Source organism: Bos indicus, chromosome 26 (assembly GCF_029378745.1).
Source record: "Bos indicus isolate NIAB-ARS_2022 breed Sahiwal x Tharparkar chromosome 26, NIAB-ARS_B.indTharparkar_mat_pri_1.0, whole genome shotgun sequence".
Taxonomy (NCBI): Eukaryota; Metazoa; Chordata; class Mammalia; order Artiodactyla; family Bovidae; genus Bos; species Bos indicus.
In genome coordinates this window covers 16,172,851-16,198,765 of record NC_091785.1, presented here as the reverse complement: position 1 = coordinate 16,198,765, position 25,915 = coordinate 16,172,851, and the positions used below count along the sequence as shown (strand labels likewise).

At 38.2% G+C, this 25,915-nt stretch overlaps 1 protein-coding gene across 2 annotated transcripts in view; it reads right to left on the bottom strand.

Annotated features, from left to right (window-relative positions):
* The window catches only part of LOC109553199 (cytochrome P450 2C9-like), a 28,204-nt gene extending 2,577 nt beyond the window's left edge, over window positions 1–25,627 (bottom strand). Inside the window, exons 1-7 of one of the 2 annotated variants that reach the window (XM_019953182.2) lie at window positions 25,344–25,627; window positions 23,655–23,817; window positions 23,319–23,468; window positions 17,654–17,814; window positions 16,316–16,492; window positions 8,157–8,298; window positions 2,883–3,070 (exon numbers count right to left, since the gene is read on the bottom strand). In XM_019953182.2, coding sequence (XP_019808741.1) covers window positions 2,883–3,070; window positions 8,157–8,298; window positions 16,316–16,492; window positions 17,654–17,814; window positions 23,319–23,468; window positions 23,655–23,817; window positions 25,344–25,511 — 1,149 coding nt within the window. In that variant the 5' untranslated portion in view covers window positions 25,512–25,627. Of the gene's footprint in view, window positions 1–2,882; window positions 3,071–8,156; window positions 8,299–16,315; window positions 16,493–17,653; window positions 17,815–23,318; window positions 23,469–23,654; window positions 23,836–25,343 lie in introns of both variants that reach the window. The other variant, XM_070780512.1, reaches the window with a different exon arrangement.
* Between the last annotated feature and the right edge of the window lie 288 nt (window positions 25,628–25,915).

Sequence of the window (25,915 nt, the reverse complement as noted above, 5' to 3'; positions counted from 1 at the left end):
TTCTAAATTCCATATATATGTGTTAGTATACTGTATTGGTGTTTTTCTTTCTGGCGTACTTCACTCTGTATAATAGGCTCCAGTTTCATTCACCTCATTAGAACCGATTCAAATGTATTCTTTTTAATGGTTGATTAATATTCCATTGTGTATATGTACCACAGCTTTCTTATCCATTCATCTGCTGATGGACATCTAGGTTGCTTCCAAGTGCTGGCTATTATAAACAGTGCTGAGATGAACATTGGGGCACAAGTGTCTCTTTCAATTTCTAACACCATACACAAAAATAAACTCAAAATGGATTAAAGATCTAAATGTAAGACCAGAAACTATTAAACTCCTAGAGGAAAACATATAGCAAAACACTCTCTGACATAAAACACAGTAGGATTCTCTATGACACATCTCCCAGAATACTGGAAATAAAAGCAAAAATATACAAATGGGACTGAATTAAAATTAAAAGTTTCTGCACAACAAAAGAAACTATAAGTAAGGTGAAAAGACAGCCTTCAGAATGGGAGAAAATAATAGCAAATGAAGCAACTGACAAAGAATTAACCTCAAAAATATACAAGAAACTCCTGAAGCTCAATTCCAGAAAAATTAATGACCCAATCAAACAGTGGGCCAAAGAACTAAACAGACATTTCTCCAAAGAAGACATACAGATGGCTAACAAATACATGAAAAGGTGCTCAACATCACTCATTATCAGAGAAATGCAAATCAAAACCACAATGAGGTACCATTTCATGCCAGTCAGAATGGCTGCTATCCAAAAGTCTACAAGCAATAAATGCTGGAGAGGGTGTGGAGAAAAGGGAACCCTCTTACACTGTTGGTGGGAATGCAAATTAGTACAGCCACTATGGAGAACAGTGTGGAGATTCCTTAAAGAACTGGAAATAGAACTGCCATATGACCCAGCAATCCCACTGCTGGGCATACACACTGAGGAAACCAGAAGGGAAAGAGACACGTGTACCCCAATGTTCATCGCAGCACTGTCTATAATAGCCAGCACTTGGAAGCAACCTAGGTGTCCAACAGCAGACGAATGGATAAGAAAGCTGTGGTACATATACACAATGGAGTATTGTTCAGCCATTAAAAAGAATACATTTGAATCAGTTCTAATGAGGTGAATGAAACTGGAGCCTATTACACAGAGTGAAGTAAGCCAGAAAGAAAAACACCAATACAGTATACTAACACATATATATGGAATTTAGAAAGATTGTAATGATAACCCTGTATGCAAGACAGCAAAAGAGACACTGATGTATAGAACAGTCTTTTGGACTCTGTGGGAGAGGGCAAGGGTGGGATGATATGGAAGAATGGCATTGAAACATGTATTATATCATATGTGAAACGAATTGCCAGTCCAGGTTCGATGCATCATACAGGATGCTTGGGGCTGGTGCACTGGGATGACCCAGAGGGATGGTATGGGAGGGAGGTGGGAGGGGAGGTCAGGATGGGGAACACGTGCACACCTGTGGTGGATTCATGCTGATGTATGGCAAAACCAATACAATATTGTAAAGTAATAAGCCTCCAATTAAAATAAATAAATTTATATTAAAAAAAGAAAATTAGGACATTTTAAGTATAACTTGTACATTAAATAATATTATTGTTTCAGGGATAACTCCTGTGCACAAATGGTATTATTCCTCTGCGTCCAATAATCACTGTTATTGAGGTATGCATACTGAAGTAGGGAGCTTTTGATGGATAGTTGGATATGGATAGATAAGCATTTATTAATGGAAGAAATTTTCACATATTGCCATATAGTGAAGTCATTCTGTTTTATAAATAATTTAACTTGAATTCTGTATTAAGTAAAAGATCCTGTTATGGTCTATTGAATATGTTGTCCATGCTCCTGCTCAGTCATGTCCGACTCTTTTTGACCCCATGGACTGTAGCCCACCAGCCTCCACTGTCCATGGGATTTTTCAGGCAAGAATACTGGAATGGGTTGCCATTTCCTTCTCCAAGAGATCTTCCTGAGTCAGGGATTGAAATGGTATCTCCTGCATCTCCTGTATTGGCAGGTGAATTCTTTTATCACTGAGCCCAGGGAAACTTCCCTAATCTGATTTTAAAAAAATCTAACAAAATATACATAAAACATTATTCCTAATAGTGAGATGTTAACTTCCACTTTCTTTCATATCAGAGATGATACAAGGATGACATGAAGAAATTAACCCAGATAGCAGGATAATGTATATGGAAATTGCTATTAACTAGAGACATTTTCAAAATTACATTAAATTTAGCAAGGTTGTTACATATAAGGTCATCAAAATGATAAAATCAATTATATTTTGATCTTCCACATAAAACGGAAAATGCATTTTAAAATGCTTATAACAACAACAATAACCACCTTGGCAAGACAAAAAAATATGTAAACCACTGCCTGAAAAAATTATTGAAAAAATTAAAGAAAGCCCTTTAAAATAGAAAGACTATATCATATCCAATAAATGAAAAATTCAATGTGTCATGATATTAAGTCTTTCCAAACTGATCTAGCATGTCACTCTGATAAAAAAAATCCCAGCAGAGTGTTCTGGTAAATCAACAAATTGATACTAATGTTCATTTGGAAATGTGGACAGCTATTGTTAGCCCAACAACATAAAAGAAGCAGAACAAATTTGGAAGTCTTGCACTGCTACCTGTCAAAATCCATTATAAAGCTTTATAGACTAAACTGGAAACAACACACAACCCATCAATCCACAACACACATGGCTATTTTTACTCTCTCACCTTGCGTTCATCAAGGGTTTCACCCATACTGTGTAAATGAGAACTTCAAGACCAATGAGGTCAGTAAAAGAAACCAATCCTACCTTTGGGATGAGGTAGTTTCTGAATTTAATGTCACAGGTCACCGCATGGGGCAGGTTGGTGGGGACCAGGTCAATGTATCTCTGGATCTCGTGGACCACAGCATCTGTGTAGGGCATGTGGCTCTTGTCCTGCATGCAGGGGCTCCGGTGTCTGCCAATGACATGGTCAATCTCTTCCTGGACCTTAGCTGAAAGGAAGGTAAGGAAGACTGATGGAGAAAGAGGAAAATTCACACCACATTCCATACCAATTCAGGGATGCATGAGCACTATGATGGTGTCCCAGTATCATTATACACAAAAACTGTATGACCATAAGTAGAACTAAACATAGAGAGATAATGGGCCATAATACAGACACATAAAAGTCTCTTACAAGCCTGGCTTAAGCATCTATCAGTTCAGTTCAGTTCAGTCGCTCAGCCGTGTCCAGTTCTTTGCGACCCCATGAATTGCAGCACGTCAGGCATTCCTGTCCACCACCAAGCCCCGGAGTTCACTCAAACTCATGTCCATCGAGTTGGTGATGCCATACAGCCATCTCATCCTCTGTCATTCCTTTCTCCTCCTGCCCCCAATCCCTCCCAGCATCAGAGTCTTTTCCAATGAGTCAACTCTTCGCATGAGGTGGCCAAAGTACTGGAGTTTCAGTTTTAGCATCAGTCCTTCCAAAGAACACCCAGGACTGAACTCCTTTAGAATGGACTGGTTGGATCTCCTTGCAGTCCAAGGGACTCTCAAGAGTCTTCTCCAACACCACAGCTCAAAGCATCAATTCTTTGGTGCTCAGCTTTCTTCACAGTCCAACTCTCACATCTATGCATGACCACTTGAAAAACCATAGCCTTGACTAGATGGACTTTGTTGGTGAATTTATGTCTCTGCTTTTGAATATGCTATCTAGGTTGGTCATAACTTTCCTTCCAAGGAGTACGTGTCTTTCAATTTCATGGCTGCAGTCACCATCTGCAGTGATTTTGGAGCCCAAAAGAATGAAGTCTGACACTGTTTCTACTGTTTCCCCATCTATTTGCCGTGAAGTGATGGGCCCGGATGCCATGATCTTAGTTTTCTGAATGTCGAGCTTTAAGCCAACTTTTTCACTCTCCTCTTTCACTTTCATCAAGAGGCTTTTTAGTTCCTCTTCACTTTCTGCCATAAGGGTGGTATCATCTGCATTTCTGAGGTTATTGATATTTATCCCAGCAGTCTTGAGTCCAGCTTGTGCTTCTTCCAGCCCAGCATTTCTCATGATGTACTCTGCATAGAAGTTAAATAAGCAGGGTGACAATATACAGCCTTGACGTACTCCTTTCCCTATTTGGAACCAGTCTGTTGTTCCAAGTCCAGTTCTAACTGTTGCTTCCTGACCTGCATATAGGTTTCTCAAGAGGCAGGTCAGGTGGTCTGGTATTTCCATCTCTTTCAGAATTTTCCACCGTTTCTTGTGATCCACATAGTCAAAGGCTTTGGCATAGTCAATAAAGCAGAAATAGATGTTTTTCTGAAACTCTCTTCCTTTTTTGATGATCCAGTGGATGTTGGCAATTTGATCTCTGGTTCCTCTGCCTTTTCTAAATCCAGCTTGAACATCTGGAAGCTCATGGTTCATGTATTGCTGAAGCCTGGCTTGGAGAATTTTGAGCATTACTTTACTAGCGTGTGAGGTGAGTGCAATTGTGCAGTAGTTTGAGTATTCTTTGGCATTGCCTTTCTTTGGGATTGGAATGAAAACTGACCTTTTCCAGTCCTGTGGCCACTGCTAAGTTTTCCAAATTTGCTGGCACATTGAGTGCAGCACTTTCACAGCATCATCTTTCAGGATTTGAAATAGCTCAACTGAAATTCCATCACCTCCACTAGCTTTGTTCGTAGTGATGCTTTCTAAGGCCCACTTGACTTCACATTCCAGGATGTCAGACTCTAGGTGAGTGATCACACCATCGTGATTATCTTGGTCATGAACATCTTTTTTTGTACAGTTCTTCTGTATATTCTTGTCACCTCTTCTTAATATCTTCTGCTTCTGCTTGGTTCATACCATTTCTGTCCTTTATCGAGCCCATCTTTGCATGAAATGTTCCCTTGGTATCTCTAATTTTCTTGAAGAGATCTCTAGTCTTTCCCATTCTGTTGTTTTCCCTATTTCTTTGCATTGATCGTTGAGGAAGGCTTTCTTATGTCTCCTTGTTATTCTTTGGAACTCTGCATTCAGATGCCTATATCTTTACTTTTCTCCTTTGCTTTTCGCTTCTCTTCTTTTCACAGCTATTTGTAAGGTCTCCTCAGACAGCCATTTTGCTTTTTTGCATTTCTTTTCCATGCGGATGGTCTTGATCCCTGTCTCCTGTACAATGTCACGAGCCTCCATCCATAGTTCATAAGGCACTCTATCTATCAGATCTAGTCTCTTAAATCTATTTTTCACTTCCACTGTATAATCATAAGGGATTTGATTTAGGTCACACTTGAACGGTCTAGTGGTGTTCCCTACTTTCTTCAGTTTAAGTCTGAATTTGGCACATCTTTCTATATTAGGATACATGATAAAGCAAAGAGAAATGATGAAATGTTTCAAATATAAACAGAATATAAAGTCAAGAAATTATAGTCCTTAAAGAAAGAAACAAGAATCAAATATTAACTTTATATTGGAATAACATAGGTTGAAAAGTTAAATTATAAAACATATGTTTTGTGTATTTGTGTATTATGCATGTGCAATTTGCAATGGTACTCAGGTCATTCTCCAGCTGTCAAATGCCACCACTTTCAGCATTCTAGCAGTTTCTTCTGAAATTCATGTCCTTTTTCTTAATAATGACTATTTTTATTTCTCACTCACAGATTGTTAAACAATATCTGACATCTTGGTATGAGAGTTGAGAATTTACATCTCCATCCTTCCTCATACAAAATCACACACACACCACACACACATACACATCCCCTTAATCTATTTCCCCAATATATTTACACCACAATTTTTGATGGAGAATATTCATTGTACCATCATTCTACAATGCTCTCTGGTAAGACAATTATGATCATGCTTCATATTTGTTACTTTCTTAGACTTAACCACATGTCTTTATTTCAATTCATAAAGTTCTCTACCCTGATTCAATTATTTCCAAATGCTTAGGTAGATGTTCAAATTATTCAGAAGCCACAAGTAGTCTATCACCTCTGTTTTGTTCTTAGTATCTCCTCAAATACCTGCTTTATTCATATAACCCATTTAGAAATGGGTATTTTCCAGGCCTGCTGTCTAGCAACAACATTGACACTTTCACTCTCCTTCATGAGATTTCCAAATCCCTGGAGCCCATGACCTTCCTCTGACATTACTTAAGGCATGTGGATGAGAAAGGGGAAAGAGTGGGTAAAAATTTTGTTAAACATACAAGTCTGAAAATACCCTTTTAAAAATTAATACCCAGTTTGATAGTTGCCCTTGAATTATGGTGTTGTTGTGAACTCTTTTATCTATGACCTGCTACATCTCTCTGAATGTTTTTGTGATTTTTCTCTTTTATCCAGGTATTCTGAAATTTTATGACCCTGTGTCTTGGGGTGGATGTTCTTATTTCATTCACTCTGTGGGACATGTTGAGAGAATTTTCTATCTACATAGCAAAACTTGGAAGTCTTTTCTCCAGAGTGCTCACTCTCTGGAGTTTTCCTCTAACTGCTGAATTTCAGGAAGCAGGATGGGAAAGGAGCTAAGAATCTCTGAATTCAAGAAGTGGATTCTTCCCTAACCTTTCCTCTAAGCTGTGACCTCACTCTTTACCCCTGTCTCTGCCCAGTGTCCTAAGTAGGGCCTCTTAGATTCCCTTTCTCTAGACAGTAAACCTCTTTCATCCTATTGAAGAAACAGAGTTACCTGATGAAAGGAGTTATCAAAGACTTGTGGTTGGGAGAGTTTCCTTTATCAACCTATGTCTTCCTCTATCTTTTTTGAAACTAGGTACTTCCAAACATAACCTTAAGGACTGTAAGAACATAAATGACTTCTTGTTTGATGACACCACTCTAATGGCAGAAAGTGAAGAGGAACTGAAGAGCCTTTTGATGAGAGTGAAAGAGGAGAGTGAAATGCTGGCTTAAAACTCAACATTCAAAAAACTAAGATCATGGCATCTGGTCCCATCACTTTATGGCAGTGATTAGATAGCATTGCTGACTCAATGGACATGAATTTGAGCAAACTCTAGGAGACAGGGAAAGACAGGGGACTCTGGAATGCTGAAGTTCATGGGGTCATAAAGAGTTGAATACGACTTAGCCACTGAACAACAACCACAATATTATACCGTTTCCTCTTCTGACATTTAGGCTATAACTTCATCCTCTCTATTGACTTCATTGTCAACCCTCAATATGCTCTCTGTGTTTCAGAAATTTGTTGAATATTTGTTGGCTGCTTCCTGACTCCGGCTTAGAAAGGCTAATTCTCATAGGTTATAGGTGATAATCATTTCAGTGGTATTCTGACAATAAACAAGAAAATGTGTGCTTCTAAACATAACGATAGCCTTTAAAAGTTAATTTCTAACAAAAAGTTCTTTTTGAAAGATAAAATTCTTGACCCCTTAAAATGTGTATTTTGGCAACAACCATTTTTCTGGAAACAAACTTATGGATTAATACAATTTCTTTACATACATATCTTAAGCTAATTTATTGTCAATCTAACTCTTTAGAGGTCTTCCTAGATTGTTTAAATTGCATCAGGCAGCCTCACCAAATTTCTATGATTTCCAATCTGTTTAATAAGGAGAGCTTCCAGTGTCCCAACCCTGGTTTCTTTCTTTCTTTCTTTGATTTTTGGCCACTCTGTCCATAGCATGTGGGATCTTAGTTTCCTGACCTGGGTTTGAATCAATACTCCCTGCACTGGAGATTCAGTTGTAACCACTAGACCACTGGGGAAGTTCTTGGACCATGGTTCTAGAACACTGTATTTTCAGAATGTGGGGACATCAGAGTGGTCTTTCCATAATTGAAACCAATATGCAGCTCTAGGCCAATTCATGCTGGCTGTGCTTGCTACACGTGACCTCCCATGAAATTCTGATGCTTAATATCTTCACAAATTATATAAAGATGTCACATTACTATCCCTTCATTAAATCTGGGGGGGGGGGGGCGGAATTAAGCTGCTCAGTCTGAGATTTAGGTAATTCTCTGAGAGAAACAAGGTAGAATACATTCAAGTGTCTTTCTATCATCTCTTCTGAGGTCACCCTGCCCACCATATTATCATACCTGTGACCTCTGGGTGTTTCAGCAGGAGGAGGAGCCCATATCTCAGTGTGGTGCTCGTCGTCTCTGTCCCAGCCGCAAACAAATCCAATACAGTGTGTGCCAAGTTTTCAACTGTATACTCCAGTTCTTGATTGTGCTTTTCCTAGGAATGATTTAATTAAAAAGTTACAAAGCATACAAAAAAGGAGGAAGTATGGACCAGTAATAGCAAAAATAATAAGTTGACACAAATCATTTATGAGGAAATCCAGATATGGACTTACTAAACAAAAACCTTAAGATACATGTCTTTAATATGCTTAAATAGCTAATGAAAATCATCAAGAACTAAATAAAATATTGAAAAGATATTGAAAATAATGAAAAGTGTATGAATAAGTATAGAATAACAAGAAAGGTACTATAAAAACAAAAAAACCAGAATTTTGGAGCTAGAAATCACACTACCTGAACATTTTTAAATTTACCAGAGAGTTTGAACAGTAGACTATGGGAAATCCGAGAAAGAAACAGCAAATCTGAAGCAGAATAAAAATTTCCAGTGTGATTATCAGAAAGAAAAAGGAATAAAGAAAAATAAATAGAACCTAAGGACCCATGGCACTCAATCAATTGTACTAACTAACATCCACTTTATGAGATCCCAGAAAAGAGTTAGGGAAGGAACAGAAAATAAGTATTTGAATAAGAATGACTGAAAACTTCCAACATTTTGTGAAGTACATGAATCTAGAAATCCAAAAAGCTAAACAAGCTCCAAGAGTAATGAAACCAAATAGACTCACTTTGAGGCATATTTTAATCAGACTGTCAAAAGCCAAAGCAAAAGAGAGAACGTTCAAAACATCAAGAGAATAGTAACTTATCATGTACAAAGGATCATCATTAGGATAACAGCTCATTTTTTCCACAGACACTGTAGAGGCCAAATATCAATGGAAAGATATATTTAAAATCTCAAGTGTAAATATGTCAACCAAGAATTTTGCATTTGGCAAAACCATCCCTCCATAAATTACGAGACATAAGACATCCCCAAATTAAAAGCTAAGGGGTTCCAGTTAACAAAACCAAAGGACAAGATGATAATTCAAAGCCAGATTGACAAAGTTCCTTGTTAAAAATAACTATGTAGGTAAATGGAAAAGCAAAAGCTACTGTATTCTAATTTAAAAGCCTCATTTCATTTCCCATATTATTTAAAAGAAAAAAACACGAAACAATCATTATAAGTGTATGATTCTAGGCACAAAATATAAAGATGTGATTTTGTGACACCAATGAAATAAAGGGGGGATGAAGCTGGATGGGAGCAGAGTTAATGTACATGATTTGAAGCTATTGAGGAATCAGTTCATACTGAATTGTTATGAATTTAGAATGTTAACAGTAATCTCTTTTATAAGTACTAAGAAATTAGTTTTAAAACACAAAAAAAATTTGGATGGAATTTTAAAAAGGTACATTAGGAAAAGATCAAACAAAACTAAGGCTATATTGAAGGAACTAAGAAACAAAAATTATGAAATACATTAGAGCAAAAAATTATAGGGCAGAAATAAATTCTTCAATGTGAATAATTAATCGATTGAAACTCATGGTTTAAGACAGATATTGAAAGAATAAGATTTTAAATTGTTTATCTAAATATTCCACTACATATTCATAATATATCTATACAAATATAGAATATAATTTAGCCATTTAAAAAAAAGGAAATCCTGATATCTGTGACAACATGGATGGGCCTTGAAGTTGTGCTAAGTGAAATAAATGAGACACAGAAAGACAAGTTACCATATGATCAAATTCATATATGAAATATTTTAAAAACTTGATCTTATAAATAGAGAGGATACATTGGTGGCTGCAAGGGTTGGGAGGAGAGATCAAAATGAATGAAGGGAATAAAAGGTGCAAAAAGTCCAGTTATAAAATAAATAAGTCCTGGTGATGTAATAAACAGCATGATGACTATCAGATCAGATCAGATCAGTCGCTCAGTCGTGTCCGACTCTTTGCGACCCCATGAATCGCAGCACACCAGGCCTCCCTGTCCATCACCAACTCCCGAAGTTCACTCAGACTCATGTCCATTGAGTCAGTGATGCCATCCAGCCATCTCATCCTCTGTCGTCCCCTTCTCCTCTTGTCCCCAATCCCTCCCAGCATCAGAGTCTTTTCCAATGAGTCAACTCTTCGCATGAGGTGGCCAAAGTACTGGAGTTTCAGCTTTAGCATCATTCCTTCCAAGGAAATCCCAGGGCTGATCTCCTTCAGAATGGACTGGTTGGATCTCCTTGCAGTCCAAGGGACTCTCAAGAGTCTTCTCCAACACCACAGTTCAAAAGCATCAATTCTTCGGTGCTCAGCCTTCTTCACAGTCCAACTCTCACATCCATACATGACCACTGGAAAAACCATAGCCTTGACTAGACGAACCTTTGTTGGCAAAGTAATGTCTCTGCTTTTGAATATGCTGTCTAGTTTGGTCATAACTTTCCTTCCAAGGAGTAAGCGTCTTTTAATTTCATGGCTGCAGTCACCATCTGCAGTGATTTTGGAGCCCAGAAAAATAAAGTCTGACACTGTTTCCACTGTTTCCCCATCTATTTCCCATGAAGTGATGGGACAGGATGCCATGATCTTCATTTTCTGAATGTTGGGCTTTAAGCCAACTTTTTCACTCTCCACTTGCACTTTCATCAAGAGGCTTTTGAATTCCTCTTCACTTTCTGCCATAAGGGTGGTGTCATCTGTATATCGGAGGTTATTGATATTTCTCCCGGCAATCTTGATTCCAGCTTGTGTTTCTTCCAGTCCAGCGTTTCTCATGATGTACTCTACATAGAAGTTAAATAAGCAGGGTGACAATATACAACCTTGACGTACTCCTTTTCCTATTTGGAACCAGTCTGATGACTATAGTTAATGACATATTCCCTATTTCAATTGCTAAGAGAGCAAATCCTAAGATTCACAAGAAAAAATCCATAACTATGTGTGATAATTAATGTTAATTATATATATTGTAGTAATCATTTTTAATATATGCATATATTGAATCATTATGTGACACTATAATCTAATAACTAATATGTTATATGTCAACTATTCTCAACAAAAAACCTTGTATGTGGTACAAGATATTGTACATTTGAGATGCCAAAACACAAATACATTGAATGAGAAAGAGGAAAGGAGATTTTGCAAATTATGAGTCCATTCTGAAGGAGATCAGCCCTGGGATTTCTTTGGAAGGAATGATGCTAAAGCTGAAACTCCAGTACTTTGGCTACCTCATGTGAAGAGTTGACTCATTGGAAAAGACTCTGATGCTGGGAGGGATTGGGGGCAGGAGGAGAAGGGGATGGCAGAGGATGAGATGGCTGGATGGCATCACTGACTTGATGGACATGAGTCTGAGTGAACTTCAGGTGTTGGTGATGGACAGGGAGGCCTGGCATGCTGTGATTCACGGGGTCGCAAAGAGTCAGACACGACTGAGTGACTGATCTGATCTGATCTGATCTGAAATAAAGCAAGACTGGAAAATTTTTATCAAAAATAGTTTAAAGGGACCAAATAAGAATGGGATGTTTTATACTGGACTAAGAAAGGTGAATTCATCAAGTCATATAATTATAAACACATATTCATCAAGCAACAGAGCCCCCAAAATATATGAAGCAAACATTTATAGAATTGAAAGGATAAATGGAGAGTTCTACAATAACAGTGGGAGGTTTCAAAACTCAGCTTTCAATAATTTATAGCATACCTAGACAAAAGATCAATGAGTAAATATATAAGACTTGAACAACCCTAGAGTCAATTATTCTCACAGATATATAAAGAATACTCCACTCAATAAGAGCAGAATGCACAGTCTTCTCCTGTGTATATAACTTTTTATGTTATATGCACTTATGTTATATGAACTTCTCAAGTGTACATATAACTTTTTCCACAGTAAACTATATGTTAGGTCATAAACAATTCTTGACAAATTGAAAAAGATAAAAATGATACAAACTATCTTCTCTGACCACAATAAAATGAGGCTAGAAATAAAAAACAGAATGAAAATGTATGAATGCATAAACAGAGAAAAATAAATCTGATATCTCCACATGTAAAGACCCTGGAAGTTTCAACTCCATTCCTAATAACAAGTGAAAAGCTGAACAGACTAAAATCAACAATTCTTTTAAGACTCCTAAGAGAGTTGAGCACAAAGGGAAAATCACTGTCCCCTAAATTGGAGAGGTTGGCAGGGCGATACAGGGAGTCAGACTTACCAAAGAAGAGTGCACGAATGGAAATCACAATGAAATTCAGTGGTAGGGTAGGAAAATCTGAATAATATTTGAGAAATTGCTAAAAGCTCAGTGTGGAAAACTCTGAGAGAAGGAAGACTCCACAGGATGACTGAGTCATCCAGGAGCTACCATAATTTTTGAAATTTATTCTAGGAGCTTGACCAAATTCTGACAGTACAACTGGAGAAAAATCCCCTCATGTTTCCAGCAGAGGAAGGGCAAAAGGAAAAAAATAATTAAATGAAGTATAGCTTATTTTTAAAACTGTGCTAGTTTTAGGTATACAGCAGAGGATATACACTTTTTTGGATTCTTTTCTGTTATAGGTTATTACAAGATATTGAATACAGTCCCTTGTGTTTTACAGTAATTATCTATTTTATATATAGTAGTTTTAATAATATTAATAAGATTAATAGTAGTATCTATTAATCCCATACTCCCATTTAATCACCCCCTTCCCTTTATTACCTAACCATAAGTTTGTTTACTCTGTCTGAGTCTGTTTCTGTTTTATAAATAAGTTAACTTATATATATATATATATATTTAGATTCCACATATAAGTGATATATAATATTTGTCTTTGTCTTGCTTCACTTAGTATGATAATCTCTAGGCCCATCCATATTGCTCAAATGGCATTATTTAATTCATTTTTAATGGCTGAGTAATATTCCATTGAATATATATATATACCACATCCTCTTTATCCATTCATCTGTTGATGATTACTTAGGTTGCTTTCATGTCTTGGCTACTGTAAATAGTGCTACTATGAACACTGGGGTTCATAACATCAAATTATAGTTTTCTCTGGATGCATACCTAAGAGTGGGATTGCTGATCATATGAGAACTCTATTAATAGTTTTTAAAGGAACCTTCATACTGTTCTCCATAATGGCAGCACCAATTTACATTCACACCAATAGTGTAGGAGGGTTCCCTTTATTTCACATCCTCTCTACCATTTACGGCATGCAAGCCTAGTTACTCATTCGTGTCCAGCTCTTTTTGATTCCATGGACTACAGCCTGACAGACTCTTCTGTCCATGGAATTATCCCAGCACGAATACTGGAGTGGGTTGCCACTTCCTTCTCCAGAAAATCTTCCTGACCTGGGATCAAACCCTAGATCTCCTGTGGCTTCTGCACTGGCAGGCAGATTCTTCACCATTGAGCCATATTTGTAGACTTTCTGATGATGGCCACTCTGACCAGTGTGAAGTGACACCTCATTGTAGTTTTTATTTGTATTTCTCTAGTAATTTGCACTTCCCTTATGGCTCAGATGGTAAAGAATCCACCTGCAGTGTGAGAGACCTGGGTTCAATCCCTGGGTTGGGAAGAGCCCCTGGAGGAGGGCATGACAACGCATTCCAGTATTCTTGCCTGGAAAATTCCATGGATAGAGAAGCCTGGTGGGTTGCCAACTCCAGTCCATGGAGTTGCAAAGAGTCAGACACAACTGAGTGACTGAGCATGCATGCATGCATATATGTAAGCATATAATACCCAAAATATCCATTTTTACTTTATTTTTGTAATACCAAAATATCAAAGCTCAACAACAAAGACAAGGAACCTAATTTTAAAGGGGTAAAGGACTTAAATAACAATATTTCTCCAAAGAAGAAATAAAAATGGGTAATGACACATGAAATATATTCTATATCGTTGTTTGTTGAGGAAATGCAAACTAAAGCCACAAAGAGAGATCACTTCACATTAACCAGACTAGCATTAATAACTACAAGAAACTAGAAAATAAATAATGGTGACTATGTGGGAAAATAAGAATGCTTTACATTGCTGGTAGGAATATAAATGCTTCAGTCACCATGGGAAAGTCTGGCTATTTCTAAAAATGTCAGACTTAAAATTACCATAGGCCTCATAGATTTCACTCCTAGGAATATACTCAACATAAATGAAAATATGTCCATGAGGAAATTTGTACACAAATTTTTGTGGCAACAATGTTCATTAAGACCCAAAGGGAAACACCAACAATGTCCACAAATACATAAATGTATAAAAAGTCATGGTACTTATATTAAAATGGAATATCATGCAGCCATACAAGACAGTAACAAATACTGGTATACACTATAACTTAGATAAGAATCCAAAACATACTAGATGAAGCCAAAAACAAAAGGGGCAATGCTATGAGTTTTTTTATATGCTATATTCATGCATGCATGCTAAGTCATTTCAGTCGTGTCAGACTCTTTGTGACTCCATGGACTGTGGCCTGCTAAGCTCCACTATCCATGGGATTCTCCAGGCAAGAATACTGGAGGGGGTTGCCATGCCCTCCTCCAAAGGATATTTCCAACCCAGGGATTGAACTCATGTCTCTTATGTCTCCTGCATTGTCAGGAGGGTTCTTTACCACTAGCACCACCTGAGTAGTCCCATACTATATTCATAACAAGCAAATCCATAGACATAAAGCAGAAAACAGGATAACACATGATGGGGTGGAGGGAATGGAGAGTGATCATTTAATGGATATGGTATGTTTCTGGAGAGCAATAGGAAAGTTTTGAAGTAAGAGAACTAGTGATTACACAACATTTTGAGTGCAAGTTTATACAACTAAATCATACACTTTAAAATGGTGAATTGCATGTTATATGAATTTCACCTATATTTTAAAATGATGTTGCTCCATAAGTCAATCAACAGATTTCCTGCAATCCCTATAAAAATCACTAATTTCTTTGCCTAAATTGACTAGTTTATCCTATAATTAACCTGAAAATTCAAAGCATTCAGAATAGCCAAAACACTTAGAGTTCTCACATTTCTCAACTTCATAAGTAATTACAAAACTAATAATTAAGATGACCAGATGATATGCTACCAGTATAAGGACTGACATTTAGATTAATGGAATAGATGTCAGGTTACACAAATAATCTAGGGCTTCCCTTGCAACTCAGTCAGTAAAGAATCTGCCTGCAGTGCAGGAGACCAGGGTTCAATCCTTAGTTAGGAAGATCCTCTGGAGAAGGAAATGGCAACCCACTCCAGTATCCTCGCCTGGAAAATCTCATGGACAGAGGAGCCTGGTGGGCTGCAGTCCACGGGGTCGCAAAGAGTCGGGCCCGACTGAGCAGCTAACACTTACTTACTTACTTACTTACACAAATAAAGGGTCAAATTTTGAGTGCACTAATCTTTGACAAGGGTGCCAAGAAGGAAAGTGTGTCTTTTCAACACATGGTATATAATTCATGCCCACAGACATATAATTCCAGCTCCATATCTATACCAATTCATTTTTACTTCACACTCAAAGTGCTCTCTCTCTCTTCCATCCACCTACTCTTTTTCATCACAGGCCTATGTATACTGTATATAATATATACAGTATTCACCATCTAAAATTCCTTCCCCTGTCCTTCAATGCAAATATATTAAGATTTATTTCCAACCACTTGGTATGCAGGAAGCCCAGCTAGATTAAGCCATTCTTTTCCATTCCCTCATACAGTGTGTGCAATGATCATGTTCAACTTCATATTATTCCATGATATTTTGTGTTTTTTGACTTGTTTCTAATTGTTTCCATTTCATCTGAGGTGTCATTCTGTACTTCTGTAGGAAGATTACTAGTAGGTGAAGAGTAGAATCAATATATTCAACTAATTTAACAATTAAACATTGTATCTTCCATAATGCGTACTACAGATTTGGACATACATCATATACTTAAAATGTTTGTCAACATTGCTGGCCAAACCACTGAAACATCGCTGGTAAATTCAACAGCCCTAAAAATGCACAAGCAATCAAATAATTGAGCTGTCATTAACATTTTACCTGTTCCATCTTGGTCAGGAAACAATCAATAAAGTCCCGAGGGTTGTTCATGTCCAGGGATGCTTGGTGTTCCCTTGTTTTCTCCAAAACATAACTTTTCATACAAGCATAATTTTCAAAGAATTTTTTATGTTTCCCTGGGACATAATCAATGAGAGCAGGGAAAGAACTGCAGAGCTAGAAAAAAAAAATGTTCATTAAAAGAAACACTTAATGAAGATTCAAATATTATATGCCAAGTCCTGGTTAGAAAATGTATTTTAATATTAAAATAATATGATCACTATATAGATGGGACTTTTTAACTTCACAAATACATAGTTTTCTATGCTGATAGATGTATTTCGGGAGAAAATTATAACCAGGGATCAATGATGGTATTCATCTCCTATACTCATACATCATGTTTACAGTACAAAGGCATCTTTGTATCAATTCTTTCATTTTCTGCATTAATTCTCCCCACAATTATGTAATAAGAGATAGCACGAAACACAATGGTTCACCTTTTATAGATGACATCAGACTGGGAGTTTAGGTAATCTGATATAGAAAACAAGCTGATCCCTGATATCTCTTTTTCTGTTTAGTGGCATCAACCATAAAATTGGTATTTTAGGACTAAAAGGGTCCTAAAGATACCATGAAACGCAACTCAACATTTTATGGATGAAGTAACTGGAAACCAGAGCAATTAAGTGACCTCTGTACGGTCACACCATTGTCTTTTAGGCAGGGGGCAGAACATTTAGCTCAGCACAGGGTACACCAGTGATGTTGGTTTGTGGTTCCTACACTAAAAAATAATCATTTTGTCATCCTCAAAGCAATTATTTTGTCAGTTAAGATACCAACTGAAGCATCAAACTCTCCTATCATATTCAGTGTCCTGTGGGAGCCCCTTGAAGGAAATACTGTCTTTCTTCCCAAACAGATATTTCTGTCAGCTAACATGCTGAAGAATCCATGAGTAGAGATTGGGTAACAAGACTTGTGGGCAATGAAAGCCTTTCCAGTAGGACCTTGAAGTCCTACTTCTGTGGTCACGCTTTGGGGAAATTACCAAGTAGTTTACAGAAATTGGTCTTTGGATCTTGCTGGAAAAACCACTGAACAGAGCCAATGGGACTGAATTGCAGTTCTGTATTCTGGGCATGTATTTTCCTGTCTATCATTACAGGCTCTGCCATCATCCCCAGATGAGTACGCCATGATGCTAAGCTTTGGGCAGGAGTGTGCTGTTCACATTCACCTCATAGCTTGGTGCCCAGAGAGATCTGGATCTCATGGAGAAAAGAGCCAAAATGATTTCTTGAGAAGAAAGGACTTTGGCCTCACCTGAATCCATGGAGAGCCCAGAATTCTGGCGTTTTCATTCAGTCTTTCCATTAGATCTAGAAAAATCTGATCTTTATAATCAAAACGATTCTGGAAAATAATGGAGCAGATCACATTGCAGGGAGCACAGCCCAGGATGAAAGTAGGATCACAGGGCAACCCTAAAGAATAACAAACAATTTAAACACACCATTAAAACATACACAAGAGACACTTGGTGTTTGAGATAACAGGTAAAGGTAATTTTAGAAACTCTAAAGTGATATCTCATCAACAAATTCCTTTAAAAATAAATATTCAGCATGCATAAAATCAACACATCACTTTACCATAACCTGAGTAGGATATTTCAGCACAACTAGTTAAATAATGGGCTTTTACAAATATTAAATTCACTCCCACCTTTACCTGTACCCTTTTCACTCAAGGTGCCTGTTAATTTGAAGGGAAAATGACAAGAACATTTAAAGAGGCCATTTTGTATGATTTAATAATGAAAGTTATCAATGTTGAATATCATCTGTCTGAAAATTAAACACGACAGAAAGAAAGAAAATAGTTAGGGAACTCAAAATGAATAGCTGAAAAACTCATGTGCAGAATCAGGGAGGAAAAGCTAAAGTGAGAGAGAGAGACTACAGTTGAATTCATGCATTTGAAAAAATAAATGTAATAAAACACAAAGTACCCATGCTATATGAGAAGAAAAACTAAGGTACAAGTGAACAATTAACCAATTATTATAAATTGGATTTTTGTCTAAAGTAATATAAAATGTAAAACCCCCAGATAAGTGAAACAAAAGGGTAATTTGATGAGTGGAATTCCCTTAATTTTGTTTCCATGTTTAAAATTTCTTCTTTTTTAAGAATTAATGTCCCTCATTTACCATGGTCATTAAAATTAATATATTTGGAATAAATACTGTAGAGGATGTGGAGAAAAGGAAACACTCCTATACTGTTGGTGGGAATGTAAATCGATGGAACCACTATAGAGAACTGTATGGAGGTTCCTTAAAAAACTAAAAATAGAGCTACCATATGATTCAGCAATCCCACTCCTGGGCGTATATTCAGAAAAGATAAAAACTCTAATTCAAAAAGATACGTGCATCCTGATTTCATGGCAGCACTATTTATAATAGCCAAGACATGGAAACTGGAGAAGGCGATGGCAACCCACTCCAGTATTAGTGCCTGGAGAATCCCATGCTACCATCCGTGAGGTCACAAAGGGTCGAACACGGCTGAAGTGACTTGGCACAAGACATGAAAACAACCTAAATGTCCATCGACAGATGCATGGATACCGAAGATGTGAAACACACACACACGTAATGAATATTGCTGCTGTTGTTTAGTCTGTAAGTCATGTCTGATTCTTTGTGACCCCAGGACTATAGTCTGCCAGGCCCCTCTGTCCATGGGATTTCCCAGGCAAGAATACTGGAGTGGGTTTCCATTTCCTTCTCCAGGAGATCTTTCCAGTCCAAGGATTGAACCCACATCTCCTGCATTGGCTGGCAGATTCTTAACCACTAATGCCATCAAGGAAGCCCCCCAAAATATTACTCAGTCATTAAAATAAAGAAATAATGCCATTTTCAGCATTATGAAATTATTATATTGGTGAAGTAAGCCAGACAAAGATAATTATCATATGATATTGCTTATGGTATGTGAACTGAGAACTTCTAGATGTACCATCTCGATTTAGAAAAGGCAGAGAAATGAGATATCAAATTTCCAACATCTGTTGTATTATTTGCAACAGACTTTCAGAAAAACATCTACTTCTGCCTCACTGACTACACTAAAGCCTTGACTGTGTGGATCACAACAAACTGTGGAAAATTTTCAAGAGATGGGAATACCAGACCACCTTACCTGCCTCCCAAGAAATCTGCGTGCAGGTCAAGAAGCAACAGTTAGAACCAGACATGGAACAACAGACTGGTTTTAATTGGAAAAGGAGTATGTCAAGGCTGTACATTGTCACTCTGCTTATTTATCTTATATGCAAAGTACATCATGTGAAATGCCAGGCTGGATGAAGCACAAGCTGGAATCAAGATGCCAGGAGAAATATCAATCAATCCAGTTCAGGTCAGTTGCTCAGTCCTGCCCTGATCCTCTGTGACCCCATGGGCTGCAGCATGCCAGGTTTCCCTGCCCATCACCAACTCTGGGAGTTTGCTCAAAGTCACCTCCATCAGGTCAGTGATGCCCTCCCACCATTTCATCCTCTGTTGTCCCCGTCTCTTCCTTTCGTCAATCTTTCCCAGCATCAGGGTCTTTCCAAAGAGTCAGTTCTTCACATCAGATGACTAAAGTATCAGAGCTTTAGCATGAGTGCTTCCAATGAATACTCAGGACTGACTTCCTTTAGCATTGACTGGTTTGATCTTCTTGCTGTCCAAGGGACTCTCAAGAGTCTTCTCCAACACCACAGTTCAAAAGCATCAGTTCTTCGTCACTCAGCTTTCTTTGTGGTACAACTCTCTTACATCACTAGTAGTGATCTTACATCACTACTGGAAAAACCATAGCTGTGACTATCTGGACCTTTGTTGGCAAAATGAGGTCTCTGCTTTTTAATATGCTGTCTAGGTTGGTCATAACTTTTCTTCCAAGGAGCAAGCATCTTTTAATTTCATGGCTGCAGTCACCATCTGCAGTGATTTTGGAGCCCAAGAAAATAAAGCCTGTCATTGTTTCCACTGTTTCCCGATCTATTTGCCATGAAGTGATGGGGTGGGGGGAAATGCCATGGTATTCGTTTTTTTTAATGTTGAGTTTTAAGCCAGCTTTTTCATGCTCCTCTTTCACTTTCATCAAGAGACTCTTAGTTCTTCTTTGCTTTCTGCCATAAGGGTAGTGTCATCTGCATATCTGAGGTTATTGATATGTTTACCGAAAAGGTGACTTCTACCTATTAACTTTAGGCTGCCTAAAGTTATCCTGAGCCAACAGCTTCCTCTAAACATACCCTGTGACACAGCTCTGCCCACAAGAGGGACAAGACCCAGCTGCACCCACCAATGAGCAGGTTTCAGTCCCACCCACCAGGAAGCCTGCACAGCTCCAAGACCAATCTCACCCCCCTAGGGGCAGACATCAGAAACTAGAAGAACTACAATCCTGCAGCCTGTGGAACAGAGACCACAAACACAGAAGTTTAGACAAAACGAGATGGCAGAGAAATATATTGCAGACTGTACATTTGTTACTAAAATCCAAAAAAGATGGGGCAAAATTTGCGAACTGAAAACAGAACCAAATTCTACTTGGAGAAGACAAAATAAACAGGTGTTGCTAAGGTCAAAATTTCGTTAAATAAATATTTTATGACTTGGTTCCAAATACGAAAAGGAGTACATCAAGACTGTATATTGTTACCCTGCTTATTTAATGTATATGCAGAATACATCATGAGAAATGCTGGGCTGGAGGAAGCACAAGCTAGAATCAAGATTGCTGGGAGAAATATCAATAACCTCAGATATGCAGGTGACACCACTCTTATGGCAGAAAATGAAGAACAACTAAAGAGCCTCTTGATGAAAGTGAAAGAGGAGAGTGAAAAAGTTGGCTTAAAGCTCAACATTCAGAAAAATAAGATCACGGCATCTGGTCCCATCACTTCATGGCAAATAGATGGGGAAATAGTGGAAACAGTGGCAGAATTTATTTTCTGGGGCTCCAAAATCACTGCAGATGGTGATTGCAGCCATGAAATTAAAAGACGCTTACTCCTTGGAAGGAAAATTATGACCAACCTAGACAGCATATTCAAAAGCAGAGACATTACTTTGTCAACAAAGGTCCGTCTAGTCAAGGCTATGGTTTTTCCAGTAGTCATGTATGGATGTGAGAGTTGAACTATAAAGAAAGCTGAGTACAGAAGAATTGATGCTTTTGAACTGTGGTGTTGGAGAAGACTCTTGAGAGTCCCTTGGACTGCAAGAAGATCCAACCAGTCCATCCTAAAGGAAATCAGTCCTGGGTGTTCATTGGAAGAACTGATGTTGAAGCTGAAACTCCAATACTTTGGCCACCTGATGCAAAGAGCTGACTCATTTGAAAAGACCCAGATGCTGGGAAAGATTGAGGGCAAGAGGAGAAGGGGATGACAGAGGATAAGATGGTTGGATGTCATCACCAACTCAATGGACTTGGGTTTGGGTGGACTCTGGGAGTTGGTCATGGACAGGAAGGTCTGGTGTGCTGTGGTTCAAGGGGTCGCAAAGAGTCAGACACGAATAAAAGACTGAACTCAACTGAACTGACTTGGTATATATGTGTTTTAACAGAAGTAAGATGTAGCATATATTTATTCAAAATATATAAATTGGTACAATTAGTATTGAATAACAAGAAATAATGAATGCTGATACTTTTTAAAGAGTGCTGTCACTGAGGAAACCAGAATTGAAAGAGACACGTGTACCCCAATGTTCATCGCAGCACTGTTTATAATAGCCAGGACATGGAAGCAACCTAGATGTCCATCAGCAGATGAATGGATAAGAAAGCTGTGGTACATATACACAATGGAGTATTACTCAGCCATTAAAAAGAATACATTTGAATCAGTTCTAATGAGGTGGATGAAACTGGAGCCTATTATACAGAGTGAAGTAAGCCAGAAAGAAAAACACCAATACAGTATACTAATGCATATATATGGAATTTAGAAAGATGGTAACAATAACCCTGTATATGAGACAGCAAAAGAGACACTGATGTATAGAACAGTCTTTTGGACTCTGTGGGAGAAGGAGAGGGTGGGATGATTTGGGAGAATGGCACTGAAATATGTATAATATCATATATGAAACGAGTCGCCAGTCCAGGTTCGATGCACGATACTGGATGCTTGGGGCTGGTGCACTGGGACGACCCAGAGGGATGGTATGGGGAGGGAGGAGGGAGGAGGGTTCAGGATGGGGAACACATGTATACCTGTGGCAGATTCATTTTTATATATGGCAAAACCAATACAATATTGTAAAGTTAAATAAAATAAAATTTTTAAAAAAAGATAGTAATATAAAGAGTGCTGTCTTTACAGAGAAAGCATAATTGATGAGAATTGCACTAAGATATCCCAAGATGATTAAAACCATAGATGGTATTACTATTGGCCAGAATTGTAGGCCTGAGCCTTGGAAGTAACTCTCAAAAGTGTCTGTAAGGCTGAATATATAAATATAGTCCACTTACGTGAACACACATATTACTTGTTTCATGCCACATAATGGTCATTCCCACCCTGTCCAATTAACAAGTATTTCCTGGTAAAATATTCCGGAATAGACAACCACATTACCTCTACCCTTCTCTGTTCTTTAATATTTTTAGGAAATGACTCAAAACTATGTTTTGTGATTTCTGATTTGAAAACAAAGTTCAGGAGATAATTTGATTAAATGATCTTTATACTCACACTGCATGCATAGTCATGGGAGTATACACATAATAAGCACAGATACACAAAACCTCCTTGGCTACCTATGCTTTATAACCCCCTCCCCCCATCTAAGGGCTAACAACCAATACTAGTATGAAAGATGAGGCTGTCCCTGAAATATTTCCAAGGATGTCACTGGAGAGAGAGAAGTCTGTTAAGGTCAGACTTAAGAGAAAATAGAATCACCCACCGTCGGTTTTTCTCAACTCCTCCACCAGGCAGCACGCTTCCTGTTGAACACGGTCCTCCATGCTCCTCTTCCCCATCCCGAAATCCCGCAGGGTCATGAGGGAGAAGCGCCGGGTCTCCTTCCATATCTTCCCATTGCTGAAAATGACTCCTACCAGCAGGGGAAACAGAAACTAGGAGCAAGTTCTAGGGAAGGAGGAGTGAGCTGACACATGGCAGCCTCAGAGAGGGAACACGATCTGCTGAGGAGCCATGGCAGACAGTTGTCAAATTTCCTTTTCCATCCCCCTCACTCCTACCATTTACCAATGCTGAACACCCACACATACACACCTACCATATCCCTTAGAAGCTCTTTGAATCACTGGGCAACTGCCTCTTCCAGAAAACTCCTCTCCCAGGTCGATCAGAGCTTCTTTCACTGCTTCATATCCATGCAAGACCACCAGGGGGTTCATGCCAAAATACAGAGTGAACACAGGGCCGTAGACTTTTGAGAGCTGGGAATGGAGATGCATGTAATAGCAAAAGAAGTCAGTATGAGATACTATGTTGTGCCTGATGCAGAATGTATCATCATCCTGCTATTATGTTTTTATTCTGCCAGAGACAGCCTAATTATGTATTAAATTCAGAATTTAATGCAGAAATATGGTGGTAATTGTTATAGGTTCTACTTATGGATGACTTGAAATGCTGAGTAATGGCCCAAGTAGCTGGTACACAGGTTATAATTAATCCTCAAATCAGCACTTTCAGTGGGTTTATTTGCCCTACTATAAATAAGGAAACCAAGGTTGTGGAATTCTGTTCCATGTCCAGCACCCCAGGGCTAATATTTAGAGGATTCAAATTTGAAGATCATAGTCACCCTCTGATCCTTGAGAAGCAATGTAGCAATCCTTAAGGTCCACCTTTTGGACCAACAGCCAGCTCACTGCTTCAGAATCACCCATGAAGCGGTCATTAGAATTCTGACTCTGTAGCCCTATGATGAATACTAGAAATTTATAACTTAAAAAATAAGTTCATATAACTCTAATGCCCAGCCTAGTTTGAGATCCTCTGGTATCACTAACACAGAAAGAGAGGAAGCATCATAGAGGCAGTGCCAGGACATGCAGCATCTCATGGAAGAACAACACCTTCTGTGCGGCAGCATTCACAGGATACAGATGGCAGTTTCCTGCAGAATCCAAATGAATGCTGCTGCCGCCAGTGGGACCCTAACTGATGACTTCTTTCTTTCATTCCCCCATGATCATCCTAATCCTAAGTTAATTCCTTAACACCAGGCACAATGCCCTTCTTCAGAAAAGTTCTGTTTTCCTGGTCATCTGAACAAAACACACAGCTTATATAGTAAATGATTTCAGGAAAGAAATCACTAATCTCATGCTGAAGCTGAAGCTCCAGGACTTTGTTTGGCTACCTGATGTGAAGAGCCAACTCATTAGAGAAGATTTTGATGCTGGGAAAGATTAAAGGCAGAAGAGGACGACAGAAGATGAGATGACTGGATGGCATCACTGACTCAATGGACTTGAGTTTGAGCAAGCTCTGGAGGGTGGTGAAAGACAGAGAAACCTGGCATCCTGCAGTCCATGGGGTCACAAAGAGTAGGACACAACTGAGCAACTGAACAACAATATAGTGAATGATTTCTGGAAAGAAATCACTAATCACAAAACACTTCACTTACCCTTTACTTTCAGTCCCAAATCGTAGCAAATGGCTGTGAAATAAAGAAAGGAGGCAACACTCCCAGCTTTTAAAACTTAATTATTTTGATTCTACCATACAAAGACCTAAACTCTTCTCTACTCACAAAACACATTACTTTATTCCTCTATTTATGATAATAACAGGCCTGAAAAGGCAAGAAAAATATCAAATTTACAGGGAGTAACTTGCTTCAAACTGACCTGCTTTAAGAGTGTGCTCAAAATAGTATATATTATTTTTTTAATTGGACTTATTTTACTTACCTTTTACAAGACACTGGAGGAACATAAAACCTACTTACATTGCTTACAGATTTGCTGATGTCCTTAACATCTAATTGTAGGATATTTCCAAGAATTGGGAGAGGAGTGGGGCCCGGCGGGAGCTTCCCTTTCCCAGAGCTCTGTTTCCAGAGTGAGATAAGAAGCAGACAGCAGAGACAGAGCACCAGGACCACAGGCAGATCCATTGACGCCTTTTCTTACTCGGATGACTGTGAGCCTGAAATCAAAAGCTTTTGTAACAGTCCCTGCTAATTCAACTTGGGCCTCTCTGAGGAATAAAGATACCATTCAATCACATCCATTTTGTACTCTATTCTGAATGGACTTTGGCCACTGATAAAGATAAAATTAAAGTGTCCTTTAGTCTTGTTTTCCTTCTGTTAAATGACTGTCATTTAATTGCACTGGATTGGGATCAGGTTTGCTAATTAAAAAAAAAAAAAGTATTTCCATTGTGCAGCCAAGAATTAGAACCACTAAAATAAATAATTTGATGCCCCAAACAGCTCAAAACTCTGGATTCTAGTCAATGACAAGTTGCAAATGTATGACTTTGAGGGAAATTAGTGTATTCTATGCCTTTTTTATT